The 14,972-nt window shown below is 39.6% G+C and overlaps 1 protein-coding gene across 1 annotated transcript; it reads right to left on the bottom strand.

Annotated features, from left to right (window-relative positions):
- Positions 1 to 1,489: 1,489 nt before the first annotated feature.
- LOC105029801 (butyrophilin subfamily 3 member A1-like) lies at positions 1,490 to 10,519 on the bottom strand. Its single transcript, XM_034290895.1, has 9 exons — positions 10,367 to 10,519; positions 7,636 to 7,698; positions 7,114 to 7,461; positions 5,064 to 5,192; positions 4,792 to 4,923; positions 3,185 to 3,277; positions 2,951 to 2,986; positions 2,593 to 2,622; positions 1,490 to 1,524 (listed from the first exon to the last, which is right to left on the bottom strand). The coding sequence occupies exons 1-9, from the start codon at positions 10,401 to 10,403 to the stop codon at positions 1,490 to 1,492; spliced, it is 903 nt and encodes a 300-aa protein (XP_034146786.1). The 5' UTR covers positions 10,404 to 10,519.
- Positions 10,520 to 14,972: the final 4,453 nt, after the last annotated feature.

Below are 14,972 nucleotides of genomic sequence, written 5' to 3'. Positions count from 1 at the left end.
TGGTTCTTAAGTTTTGTTTTTGTTTTGTAACGTTGTTTCCCTGTTGTTTTTGTATGTAGCCTTCTACCCTGCGTTAGTCCTGATGAGTTTCACCTGTGTTTTTGTTCACCTGCTCTCCAGTAGTTCCTATTTAGTTCAGTTCTGTATTCTAGCTCCTTTGTGTGGTATTGTTTGAGCCTTTGTTTAGCGCACTCCTAACACAATCCCCTAGTACTCAGATATCCCATATTTAGACCTTAGCTTCAGACATTCTCGACTTCGCTCTTGTCTTGTGATTTCTGTACCTTTGCCTTAGCCTTTGGATTTTTGACCTGTTGACTTGACTTTTTGACCAACGCTTGCCTATTCCTTTGTACCGTTGCCTCCCCGGTTTTTGTCTTACCGGTTTTGACCCCTGACCTGACCCCTCTCTTTTCTTCCTTGCCTGCAACTGTCAACGTCCCAATAAATCATACAAACACTCCACATCTGGAACCTGTAACCCTCCTCTCTGACTCGATCATTACAGAAACAGCCTTTGATATTCAGCAATGATGTAATCGATAGATAGCGAATGCTAACTCAGGATAAGCAGAATTTCAGTCTAATGGGAATCCAGTTTGAACTATCCCTTTAATATGAATTCACATGTGCACTGATTAAACTGTTAGATTCTGTCCAAGTTTGATCCATGAACAAAATGCAACCGGAAGTCAGTGGAGAGCCATCTTTATTCAGCATGAGTCTATGATGTTGACCTTCCATTTCTCATTTCTATCTCTCTCCAATGATTACAAAGTGGACACAGTATTTATGCCCCAGCACATCCCCTCCAATATCTGTCTGTCTTCCAATCACAGACGTGTATTCTATACCCTAACCTTACATGGCCTAATAGTGTCCCCTCTTAAGTTTCTTGGCTCCACAGCTTATCAGGTTGTGTGGGGCCCCTCAGTAGTAGATACCAACTGCTTGCGATACGGTACCTCATATAGCACAAGATAACGAACCACTCCTCTAACAAGAGAATAGAACTAAAATACATGCATATCATCAGATAATGACAGGTTTTTTCACAATGGTATGTACCAACCTATGGTCCATGGGTCTATTCATAGAGTCTATGACAGTCAGATGGAAAACTCCTATCAGGAGGTATGGACAGGATGTGTGGAAACCATCAGAAAGGGGGCATCACATTTCCTACCTTGTGTCCTTCGTACAGAGATCATTAATACTCTCATACATTGTGTAATTCAACTACTTTTCATGCCCAATATCTATCAAAACAGAAAGTTAAATCTGAAATATATATTTCAGTTACCAGACAACCTCTCAGAGCTTTTTCCACTGACTTTTTTTTATACAGTACTTAGTGATCTTTCACAGAGGTAACATGCAGACTTGTTTGACTTTTCCTATACACAGAGTGAACATTGCCTGTAGAGTCACCGGCCACTAGAAAAAACTCTGCTAGCATGTTTTTATCCTTGCCACTTTCTAGGGCCTATTAAGAGAAGCTGTTTATCGTCCTCCGACCCAGGGCTAAAAACACAGAAGAATGTGTTGGACCCAATTTCAGTAAAACTATGGAGAAGTACCTTTGAACCAACATCATAAAAGGATAGGATATGTTCATCACAATCTAAGAACACTCCCAGTGTATTAATGTTTGTACTTCTAGCTACTGGTACTTCAAGGTCAGTAGAGATGTAAAAACCTTTTTCCTTTTTGAAACAGAGAATCCAGAAACCATTCTCAGGTATTAATGGGACAAAGGCTTTGGTGTCTGCGTTGTCTGTGGCTACACCAGCATACCATGACGTCTTCCACTGCACACCCACTTCCCAGTATGTCTGTCCAGAACTGAACCTCTCTTTACTAAGAACATGAGGAGCTGTGGGATTGTTCAGTACTTTACATCCGTCATAAGAAACACCACTTTCAGACACTATAAGGTTCGGGTGAGCCGTTGTTGAGTCCAGAGTGATCTTTACTAAAAGAAGATAACAGGATTTCATTAATATATATAATTACTGGCATTAATTGATTGTCTTTCATAGCATTCTACTAAACGTATTAAAAAATTATTGGGCAAAGGATGTTTGTGTCCTACCTTGACTTCTATTTACTTTTTCAAATGCTGGAAAATTGTACAGGCAATATTTGGTTATTGATTGTATAGCAGGTTCAATATTTAAACTAGTACAATTAAAGATTCCCCATTTGAAGACATTATATATATGTAGTTAACACTGTATTAGGATTATGTTTGGATAATAACATTATTGACCATATTGATGTCTCCCTAACATCTTTGAAACAGGAGTTATTTGAACAGTACCTCTATCTGAGTCTTGATTATTATCTTCTTCATCTAGAAATGTGTTAGAAAAGGAGTGTGTAACTTAAACTTACACCTGGAAGTAGAATATACAATGTAGTCAGGTATATTGTACATGGAAACATATTAGAAAATAATAAAAAAAATACTTACCTTTGACAAGAGTTGTTATTTCTGTAAAATGGAAATCATGCGCACAAAAACATTTTAGACATTTTCTATGACATGAGATATTGTAAAAATAGTCACTTTGAAAAAACACTGAATACCTGTTGGGTCCCCTTTAGATTCGGTTTCATCTGTAATGCAAACAAATATGAGCATACATCCCTTCAATACAACACATATACTGTTTAACATATTGAGGGTTGGGAGTCAGATGGGTGTAAGTGACAGTTTATACAAAAATTTGTCCTATTTATCAAATGAAAGCTCTCTCTGTGAACTCTATTCAGGGCCAAAATGACAGAAGTGAAATTGTGACCAATAAATAAAAATTAAAAAAAACATAAAGATCTAACTTCAGAAAAGGGGCTTTGGTCTTGTAGTTTGTTAAATGTCACATATGCCACTCTGGCTCCAAACTCTCATAAACTGAATATTATTAAGATTACAGAATAATCAAACCATTTGTGTTTGGATTCTTCTTGAATGTGAGAAACTCTACAAGAAGAAAAAAGTAGGTCCTGTTAATATAGTGCCTAATTATTGGAATAGTACTTGATATTTTCTAGAGTAACTACTTTGAGAATAATTACTAAACAGAAACATGTTTGCATTTTCTGGTTTAGAATCACATTTATTTTTCACATTTAAAGTATTTTTATTGCATTGCATGGTATCGATCATTGATTCATATACCTGTCTTTTTGTTCCAGAAGAATAGTCCAATCACAACAAAGACTACTAGTACATTAATGATGAGTATTGTAATGAAGGCTGATCTCCAGTTTTCTGGGGAAAAAAGGTAATCGTATATAAGAAGTGAGTCTTATTCCTCCCATCTCTGATGATGTCTACATAGATGAAGAAAATGTAACAGACAATTTGTAAGAGACATGTTAAAGACATTTTAAGATGTAATTAATCTCACAGTAACATTTTGGAACAAATAATCCACAACGAACTGACCATTCAGTCTCAATCACTCACTTTATTGGGTTTGGTTATGGGATTATTTGTAGAAACAAATAAAGTTACTTTACATATAAAGCAGTGATACATACACTCACCTAAAGGATTATTAGGAACACTTGTTCAATTTCTCATTAATGCAATTATCTAATCATCCAATCACATGGCAGTTGCTTCAATGCATGTAGGGGTGTGGTCCTGGTCAAGACAATCTCCTGAACTCCAAACTGAATGTCAGAATGGGAAAGAAAGGTGATTTAAGCAATTTTGAGCGTGGCATGGTTGTTGGTGCCAGACGGGCCGATCTGAGTATTTCACAATCTGCTCAGTTACCTGGATTTTCACGCAAAAACCATTTCTAGGGTTTACAAAGAATGGTGTGAAAAGGGAAAAACATCCAGTGTGCGGCAGTCCTGTGGGCGAAAATGCCTTGTTGATGCTAGAGGTGCTTTGGAGTGACAGGACCAAAAAATAGTTTTATGGTCACAACCATAAGCGCTATGTTTGGAGAGGGGTCAACAAAGAATTCCATCCCCACTGTGAAGCATGGTGGTGGTTCACTGATGTTTTGGGGGTATGTGAGCTCTAAAAGCACATGGAATCTTGTGAAAACTTGTGGCAAGATGAATTCAGCACGTTATCAGAAAATATGTATTCTTCTGCATGAAAGCTGCGCATGGAACGCTCTTGAACTCTCCAGCACGACAATGACCTTAAGCACAAGGCCAAGTTGACACTCCAGTGGTTACAGCATAAAAGGTTGAAGGTTCTGGAGTGGCCATCATAGTCTCCTGACCTTAATATCATTGAGCCACTCTGGGAAGATCTCAAATGTGTGGTTTATGCAAGACGACCAAAGACTTTGCTTGACCTGGAGGAATTCTGCCAAGACGAAAGGGCAGCTATACCACCTGCAAGAATTCGGGGCCTCATAGAAAACTGTTACAAAAGACTACACGCTGTCATGATGCTAAAGGGGGCAATACACAGGATTAAGAACTAAGGGTATGCAGACTTTTGAACAGGTGTCAGTTCATTTTTTTCTTTGTTGCTATTTTTTGTTTTATGATTATACCATTCTGTTAAAACCTACAGTTGAATGTGAATCCCATAATAAAAGACGTGTTTTGCCTGCTCACTCATGTTTTCTTTACAAATGGTACATATATTACCAATTCTCCAAGGGTACACTATACTTAATACTTGTAAATTTTCTGCCCTCCTCTATTTGCACTTCTGGTTAGATGCTAACTGCATTTCGTTATACATACTTGTACTGTTCAATGACAATAAAGTTGAATCTAATCTTATCTAAAGACTTCTGAGAGGCTCACCCTGTGTTGGAACCCTTGGCAGAATTCTGCCCTCCAAATTCTCCTCCGAAAGAGAGACTGTACAGGAGATCCAATCTGAGTCTGAAGGGGAATACAGCAGCCAACTACTGACACTCACCAGCCCCTGAGAATCTGAAGGGAAGGAAGAAACCATTTGAACGTGGGGACACACTCACAGAGTTGTAAATTATCGTCTGCAATTACCTAATGTTTTTATTATTTTTTAGTTTTGATCTCAGGCCCCATTAGCAGCCACCTCTAGATGTTATTACCCATGTTCTTTTGTACTTCTACTCCATTAGTGATCTCTGTCCCCTGTTTGTTTTTCCAGGTGAGTATAGGTTGTGGTGACCAGCCCTCTGATGAACAGGTAACATGCACCTGACCTCCTCCTCCATCAGCTACAGAGAGAACTGGTTCATTACCTGTTACTAAGACAGATAAGCCAGACAACAATTTAGATTATGAAAAGTGTGTATAGCCTTTTCCAGCCTTTATATGCTTCATATTAACATGTATTAGCATGTAATGTCCAAATCACTTTAAAGTGTTTGGATGTGTGTCTCAATACATTTAGAGCAGCTTCATTGTTTAACCGTTTGAAGTTAGAAGTGGACATAATTAAAAGAAACATCTACATAAAGTGTTTCAGTAAGGTGTTGAGCCACCAGAATCCAGAACAGCTTCCATTCCTTGGCATAATGAATATTCTATGAGTCTCTGGAACAATCTACTGGTGGGATGGAACCCCACTTTTCCAAAATATATACATTTGGTGTTTTGATTATGGTGTTCCTACTCTCACCTATGGTCATGAGCTTTGGGTCATGACCGAAAGGACAAGATCCCGGATACAGGCGGCCGAAATGAGCTTTCTCCGCAGGGTGGCTGGGAGATAGGGTGAGAAGCTCGGTCACCCAGGAGGAGCTCAGAGTAGAGCCGCTGCTCCTCCACATCGAGAGGGGTCAGCTGAGGTGGCATGGGCGTCTGTTTTGGATGCCTCCGGAACGCCTTCCTGGGAAGGCGTTTCCGGTCCCGTCCCACCGGGAGGAGACCCCGGGGAAGACCTAGGACACGCTGGAGGGACTATGTCTCCCGGCTGGCCTGGGAACGCCTTGGTGTCCCCCCGGAAGAGCTAGAGGAAGTGTCTAGGTAGAGGGAAGTCTGGGCATCTCTGCTTAGACTGCTGCCCCCGCGACCCGGCCCCGGATAAGCGGAAGATGATGTATGTATGTATGGATTGTGGTGTTGGTGAAGTACACTGTCTTCAGGCCAAAATCCAACATTGGTTTTCATTTGGGTTGAGATCTGGCAACTGCGAAAGCCATAGCATATGATTCACGTAAGGTTTATACTCAGTGACCCATCATGACCTGTGGATGGAGACATTGTCATCCTGGAAGAAACCCAATAATGAGCCCTCTTCAAAAATCCCTTCCAAACCAACTTTCAAATTAGAGTTCAACTGGTCTTGCTCGGAATTTTGATACATGCCACACTCAGTGCTTAATTTGTCAACAGGGGTGTTCCCCCGAACACACTGGGGCACGTAAGGGGTATGGATACAGTGGGCATAGAGGTATCAAAAAGCATAGCCATGTTGATGGGCGGGGCGGGGGGTCACCAGCTTGCTCTGGCAACTCACTCAGCCAAGGTAGCAAATTGGTAGAGCAAACTAATGTACAATACAAAGTTAAAACCTTCAAAATCTTTGCATTGAAGGTGCTGAGGCTACTAAAGGGGTCTGGAGGAATAGGCAACTTTATGAACTTTTAACACTTTTAGTAGAATGTTTACGGTACACAGTTATGGAGACTAAAAATGAAGTGGAACATATAGCAGATCTTTGGGAGAAAAGTGTTGGGAAACAAACTGAGAAAAATCTGAGAGGTACTAAAATCCGGATCCGGCTCAAATGAAGCACTGGCCACAGCATGATGGGATGTTAATTGTGTTATTGTATCATGCTGTACTCCTGCATGGAAGCATCTGCATTCATTGTGTTCCTCCACTCATTTATTCAGATTTGTCCTTTAATTTGTCACCCTTCTGTATTTGTCTTACCCTTACCTTGTCTTTAGTGGAAAACAATGTTGATTATATATTTGGTAGATCTTTTGCTTTAACTTTGGTTAAAATATTGTTTTGATTAAAACATAGTTCGTATTAGCATCTACAGGATTGGCAGAGCAGGTGTTCTGCCCATCGGTCACATACAGCACAATAGCCACCCATTCCACATCGACGAAACAGGTGAAACACAGTTTACATATGTTGGCCATTGATGCACTGTGAACTGTCCCAAAGTCCTATGTGACTTACCATTTACTGTGAGGAAGACACTGGCCTTTTCATACCACTGTTTACTGGTAACCTGGCATACATACTCCCCCCTGTCTTCCAGAGTGATTCTCTCCAGTCTCAGGGACACGTTCCCCCTTTCCAGCCCCCCAGCTAGAGACGCCCTGTCCCGGTACTGGATATCCATAGACTCCTTCTGGATGTTGTGGTCTTTGTATAAGAAGGCATGTGTGTTGTAGTTATCGGGCCGGTACCAGCGCACCTCCAGTGGCTCCGCATTGAGGAGAGGTGAGAGTTCACAAGGCAGAGTGACGGAGGAGTTCCATCGGGTACCAACAGGACCATCAGGGGTGGTCAGGGAGAAGACCTCTGAGGTTTATGGAGGGACAAGAACAGAGAGGGCAACATAGTAAGTACGCTAATATAAAGTATGTTAATATTAACTACGCCAATATAAAGTACACTAATATAAAGTACACTAATATTAAGTACGCTAATATTAAGTACGCTAATATAAAGTATGCTAACATAAAGTACGCTCACCAGGACTTTGGGCTGCGAGGGGAACGGTAAGAGCTGCCAACAACATCACCATCAGAGACAGAACTGTTGTAAAGATGGTGAGAATCAGTGCCAATCACTACTCTGCACTCTACTACAATGTCTCAAAGCTGAAACAATGTACAGTATCTGTCAATGTCTTGTTGTCTCCAAGATAATTGGCTTGCAATGACTGGAATAATAGGACGTTCCAGTCATTGTAAGCCAACTAACTTAGAGACAACAAGCACATTTAAAGGAATAGTTTGTCTTGGATTCATATTTGGGTGAAATAGCGCTTAGCTTGAGTAATTTTTTTTTATCATTCACCTCTGTCCCACACTGGATTTAGGATTATTAGAATCGCCCATGAATTGAAACTGAAACTGTGCATCCCATGAAACAAGTGCTGCATTGCAAGTGGAAAGAAACTAAAAATACAAACTAAATTCAGTAATCGATCACACCCACATCAATTTTATTTGACTGCATACTGATGAAATAACTGGATATTCAGCAATTACGTCATCGATAGCTAGAAAATGCTAAGTGGTTGTTCAGGGTTGTTAACAGTTATGTCAAAACTTGAAAAAATTCCAATTGATACCATTGTGAGCAAAACCGATTGGTAAACAAAGGAAGTATTAGTTCCGTTATATTAGATTTACATAGTGACAATGAAAACATTTTGAGGAATATATCATTAATGGGTTCTTTGAGATAAACAACACCTCTAGTCTTTGTTGGAAGTGTTTCGGAGTAGGTTTCTGCTAGCAATGCAGCTTTTGTTGCTCGGGTTTCAATTCATGAATTTGGACAATGTAAATAATGCAAATTCCAGGCTGGGACAGAGTTGTTGCAAAAAATGCCTCCATGGGCTTTCAAGAACAGCTGTTATTTCACCCAAATATGAATCTAGGATGAACTATCCCTTTATCTCTGACTTTTGAACTTGCACACCTTGCAACAGTGTCATAAAAATATGTACTCATGCTACCTTCCAAAAACAGACAAAAAGAAGTAAAAAGCTATTATTAAATACATTTGCCCAGATAGTCTGGCTTGGATGAACGGTTGGGTAACACTCCATCTTAATTATTGTAATAATAAAGATTTACTGTCTTTACAAAAATTTAATATGATTAGTAAATGTAAGAATAATTAGCACTTCATTACAACACTAATGCATTTCTAAATAAGTTTAAAGAAAGTGCAGGCGAAAAAAAGATTTTAGCCTTACGCTTTAAGGATAAAGAAATATTCATTGTGAAATACATTTCCAACCTAATCCGCGGCCCATGTATTTTGCGAAGGCTGTGGCATTTGATTCCCACCTTGTTCATACTCATCAAACCATTCAAATGACCCCTTCATCCCTGTGGATGGGGAAAATGTCACCGGAGAGAGACCCAATAATGAACCCTTTCATGTCACTCAGATGCTTTTCCTCTTTCCAGCGTGTGTGTTGTCTGCTCCGCGTGGCACCGCGGCTCCTCTTCCTCTCCGGGGGCTCCACCTTATCGGTGTGCTAACCACCGACCCGAGAGTGATGGCAGCTGCGCACACATTAGTTTGGTATATATTGGTTCAGCTAGTCACAGTGCTGTAAGGATTTTGGTTTCTGGTCCGAACGTGAGGTGTGTTTTTCTGCTCCAGATAAAGTATTGAACCGTTTTTGCTCGAGTTTTGTCCCTTTTTTTTACTCACACATTGCACTCGCACCATCACAGCATGAACCCAAATCAAGGTCAACTGAGCCTGGTCAGCATTCTTACACACGCCTAGGCACATGATGGGATGTTAATTGCGAATGAAGCACTTTGGTAGAGCAAATAACGGACAATAAACAGCTTACAGTGCAAAGGTCACACAGTGATGGAGAAGACAAATAAAAACTGGAAAAAAACTGAACAAAATGTAAGAGGTTCCTGCAGGTTCCAGCTCTAATGATGCACTGGCCACAATACATCTGTATGGAAAATACTGCAACTGTTGTGTTCCTCTACTCATTCATTCAGGTTTTTCCTTTAATTTGTCCATTATCCAGAAAGTTGGATTAGCAATTTAGTAATTACTGTCAAATCAAAACATGAGCGAACTGAGTTTTTGGCTCTAGAAAAGAGAGCTTAAAGTTTAACCTGATCAGAAACCATAGCAACGTACGCGCTGAACAGAAACTGCTGGATTGAGTTGAAAGTCAGTAAAACGCAGAATCTATCCATCAGATTGTGTTCCATCACTATGGCTTGTTGCTGCACTGTAAATAACTGTAGAAAACTACACGGTCGACGTAAGAAGGAACAGGAACTAAAATATGGTGATCTATTTTGATTATTTGACTATCATGTCCATCACGTTTTCTGCCATCATCATGAGGACCTTTTCAAATGTGGTGGGCGCTCATGAGTTCCTGGATCAATCAATCTGGGCTTTACTTAACGATGTAAACAAGAACCTGCAGTTCAGGAACAAAAAAAACAGAACTCCATCTGGTTAAAACTATGCTATGATATGTTCCGGAAACACTGAATTTGTTCATCTATTTTCCTGAAATACCTGGTGGATCAGATTTGAATTAAATATATCAATCATGCAGCAAGGAGTTATGTATTTGTTGTCAAACTAACAATACAAAAAAAACAATCATTCATTTTAGGATTACTGTAAGACAATGATTGGAAAGAAAGTATTTGTATTGGAGAGACAGTAATCATATAGTAATATACATATATACCTGAGTGCCTAGTTTCAGTCTTTTGATGTCCGGCCATTGAGTGATGAAAACCCTCGTTATCTTCTGAAATTCTTAAAGCCTTGAGAAAGAATGATTTATCACTGCGTTTGCACTGTATATTAAATGTAAAATATGTCCTCCAGTAGCCATTAGACTGAATATAATAAAGACTGAATATATAAATGAGCACTTTGACCCCCTTAGTACCCCCTTGGCAAGTTTTATTGCATTTGGTTTATTCAGTGACCAAAAACTTTAATCTTTAACTAAATGTCGAGAAAACCTTCAACACTGTGCTGTCTGTCTTGCCCCACAACTAGGGATGGGATACCGAGGCTTTTTGAAACATTGAGGCTTGTTTAGAAAAAAAAAAGCTTCATTGCTCAATGCTTTCCAACACAGTGCACAGCAGGGACATCTGCTGGACAAATGTAATATGACATGTTTTATTTAGACATTGTATTTAGCCCAGAGCGGTGTATTCAAAGTAATGGTATGAATGAATAATGAAGACCATTGAAAAGGGTAACCTCAATAAAACAAGACTTTCGGGAGGAAGAAAGTCTGACATTTTGTGTCCAGCAAAATCGTATTACCCGCAACAGGAAGAATCGCACCCATGACCATGTGAACAGCATTCTGGAGTAACACAGTTGCGAACAGTATAAGATGTGTTCATTTGGTCTTTGGTTATTTGTGCACCGTGGGGTGTTGCATTCCGGTTTGAAAAGTTGGACAAGCGAAGCTTTGGACCTCATTGATTATACTATAACATCTTATAGTTTTAGTCACAACGAGGGGAGAACAGAAAATTCCAAAAGGTTTTCATAGTTATTAAATTAGGGTATAGGCCACATCTCCAGGCACCACACCACGGTCTTTGTGTGCGAGTATATGGGGATGATACCCTTTCAGAAGTCTTTAGATGGCACCTGAAAGCTCATCATGAATAAAAAGACTGAGAAGCTCTCTTTCCAAAATCCTCCTTTCCAAATATGGTAGTTAACCTGTTAAGAATCCTTTAAAATTAGCCTACAACACCTAATCAAGGCACACCCAAAGTAAATTCAAAGCTGTTCTTGAACAATTTGGATTACAAAGTTTTGGTCTCTTTTGAAAAGGTGACACTGAAGTTTTTTCTCCAGCTGTAAAAATCCCTGTAAGTGCTACTGGTTTTAAGTAATAGAAGTTTGAACACAATAAAATAGAAGGTTGTTCTTTCTGCCTGAATTTTGTATTACATACAGATGCCTGCAGATAACCGTTATTGGGAGCTAGCTGGAAAACACAATGGGACCACAGCATGAAGCCTTATCTAGTCCAAGCTCAAATTTATAACAATACCACAAAATATTGATGTTTTTCTTAGGGTACATCCAGGCGTTTTCCAAAAGTGCCTTTTGGATACTCCAAAAAGACCCTTGGTAACCATGGCCACATACCTAGAATAAAAGGTCTACTACTTTTAAACGCTTTTATGTAAAGTCATAATTGTGTGCTGTAGTGAAAGGTGATACTTAGAGCTATCATATCCCATATCCAGATCCATCATTAGTATTGCTGACACAGAGAAACTGAAGTGTAAACACATTAGAGTGCTTTTTGCCCTTCTTGAAACTAAACTTTGTGCATATAAGAGTCAAAACAAGTGCTATGGTGAAAAAGCAGTTCATATTAGAAATACACACCAAAACTATTTACATACATTTTTACAGAAAATATTTACAAGCTATCTGAGCTTCCACAGATTTTTCCAACATGCCAGTCATTGTAGCGGTCACGTTTGGGGACAAAGCACAAAGGCACATCACAGCAGCAGCACTTCACTGGTGTCTTTGCTTGACACTGCATGCACTTCAGCTGACCAGTGGTGCTGTCTCTACTGATATGCACTAGTCTGTGATGTGCAAAGATAATTTTGTCAACCAAAATGAAAATGATATTCATTTTTTTCTGTTTCTATTCAGTCAGTAAGGCTATCCTCTCGTTAACGGCCATTGAAAAATAGGTACTTAACGAATATTTTCATCACTATTTTTGTTGATGAACTGAACACTGTCATACACACATATCCTCCATTGCTCTCTAATATACAGCCCTATTACCTTTTCCAAGAACCTAGCTAAGCAAGACTAAGCAAGAATAATTATCTTGTCTACATCTCAAATTACCTACTCTTTTGTAAGACTCTCAAATAGCTGTTCTAAGACTAATATCAAATAACTAGCTCTATTTTATGACTCTCTTGACAAACTTACTCTCTCTAATTTCAATTTGCATGCGTGTCTCAAACTCATAATCACAACCCTCGAAGTGACTGGATTTTATTAACTTTTTATGCAGGCAGTTTCAAAACAGCCATTTCAAAAACGACACCTGTTGGGCCCGGTTGGAACTCGAAGGAGATTTTGTGACGTCCGAAGCTTCGGACGTCATTGGTCACGTGGTGTTGTACTTTGAAACAAGCTTCTGGTACACTGCATTGAAACAGTGGAGCTTAGAAAACTAAACGGTGCTTCAGAGCTTTGCGTTCATTTGTCCTATCCCTAATCACAACCATGACAGGTGGAGAAATGTGACAAGGCTCCTTCAGATCCAGGTACAAACAGACATGAGGCAGCCGCACATCCTGAAGTCCTCGATACTAAAACCATATTAGGCTTTTGGAATCACACATAAGTCTTGGCTACAGAAGCTTTGCATGATACGTAGCCTGGGTAGTAGAGAAAAGTAGAGAAAAATTTGTATGGATGTGCATTGTATCTCTAATAAATGGCTAAACCAAGATGTGGCATTTCCTGTCTGAATTTACTGACCTCACTGACCTCTCCCCGTACCAACCCTCACGGTCCCTCAGATCCTCCTCAGCTGGTCTCCTCTCCATCCATAAATCCAACCTCCGCAGTTTTGGGGACAGAGCCTTCTCCAGGGCAGCTCCCAGGCTCTGGAACTCCCTCCCCCAAGAGATCCGCACCTCTGAGTCCCTCACCATCTTCCAGTCCCACCTCAAGACCCATCTCTTCACCTCTGTCTATCCGTAGCCCCACGCCCCCCTCCCTTCTCATCTGTGCCTGAATCTTGTCTTGTTTTGTTTGTTTTGTTTTTTGTTCTGTTTTTATAATCTACCTGCATTGTAAAGTGACTTTGAGTCTAAGAAAAGTGCTTTATAAATAAAATGTATTATTATTATTATTAAATGTTAAAAATAGAATATTTTAGATTGAACTACTCATTGAAAAAAAACTGTGTGTGCTCAGTCTCATTACTTCGAGGACACTTACCAAAGCCATGTCATCAGAGTCTGTTATCAGGAGGTGATCAGGGACCTGGCTATGGCAGCTGTCAGTACGCAATATGTACATTACTGTGAGGACTCTTCCCAATGGGTTACAGTTTAGTTTGTCCACAGCTCTGACAAGATTAGAGGAGTTGTGCTGCACTGCAATGTGGTCTCAGGGGACTACGTAGACTATTTTACGTAAATCCATGGCACCTATTTTCGTATGACATGTTACATAATGTTAGGTTACATTACAATGCGATACCAAAACATATAATACATTACGAATTGGCTAAAATGTAACATTTCTTACGAACGCTATTACAAAGCTTCTTATTTTAACGTTACATTACCTAAAGTAATATATCTTACGAATCCGGCTGTCAAAGATTTATGTAAAATAGTCTGCGTAATCCCCTGAGACCAGGCTGTGTAGGTAGATCACTGGAGATATGATTATATGCTGTCTTATTATGAGGGACATTTTATTCATATTGACATTGACATTTATCTCTAGACAACATAGTGGTTACTTTTATTAATAATGTATCCGGGAGACAAGGGAGAGAATTCAGTAGTTTATTGAATGGTATTGCAGTAAGTGTAGTCTCTTTGGCTGTTATAATCGTCTCACAGATATAGTGGCGAACACTGATATTTACACAGGAGGTGTGGCTACCCAGAATCCCCAACAGAATAGCTCAAGCCCAATTGCTAATTACAGTCGCAAGCTTTGACAGAATGTGACTTCCTGTGAACGTGATTTCCTGTGAACGTATACAAAACAGTACTCTGTTGTTATCTAAACAAATGTAACTTATAACAAAGTGTACTTATGATATTCTCACAATTATTTTTTATGTTACTGTCAATTTCATGCAGTTTAATACTTGCTATATCTGCAAATTACAATCAATAAAACCAAGGAAAAACATAGATTTTGCTATAGCTGAGGTGAGTGATGGCAGCTATTGTTTTCTTCTAGGTCCCCTTTGGATCATGTAGAATATTCTGTTTTGAATTAAATGTAGGCATTGCTTTTAATTGATGGTGGAATACACGGACCTGAAAATGGAGCTGCCTTATTTCATTTCGACAGGTAAGCTATACATCCATCTATGTACAAAGCAAGCCACTTAGCTAATAAGTTACACATATACACCTAATAGGCAAAAGTATGTGGACCCCGGACCATCACACCTATATGGCCTTGTTGGACAACCCATTCCAACACCATGGGCATTAAAATGGAGTTGGCCCCAACTTTGCAGCTGCCATTCTTCTGGAAAAGATTTCCTCAAGATTTTTGAGTGTCTCTGCTGGAAT

This window comes from Esox lucius, chromosome 25, assembly GCF_011004845.1.
Source record: "Esox lucius isolate fEsoLuc1 chromosome 25, fEsoLuc1.pri, whole genome shotgun sequence".
NCBI lineage: Eukaryota > Metazoa > Chordata > Actinopteri > Esociformes > Esocidae > Esox > Esox lucius.
Note: the sequence above shows the minus strand (reverse complement) of the source record. Positions and strands in the feature narration are given on the sequence as shown.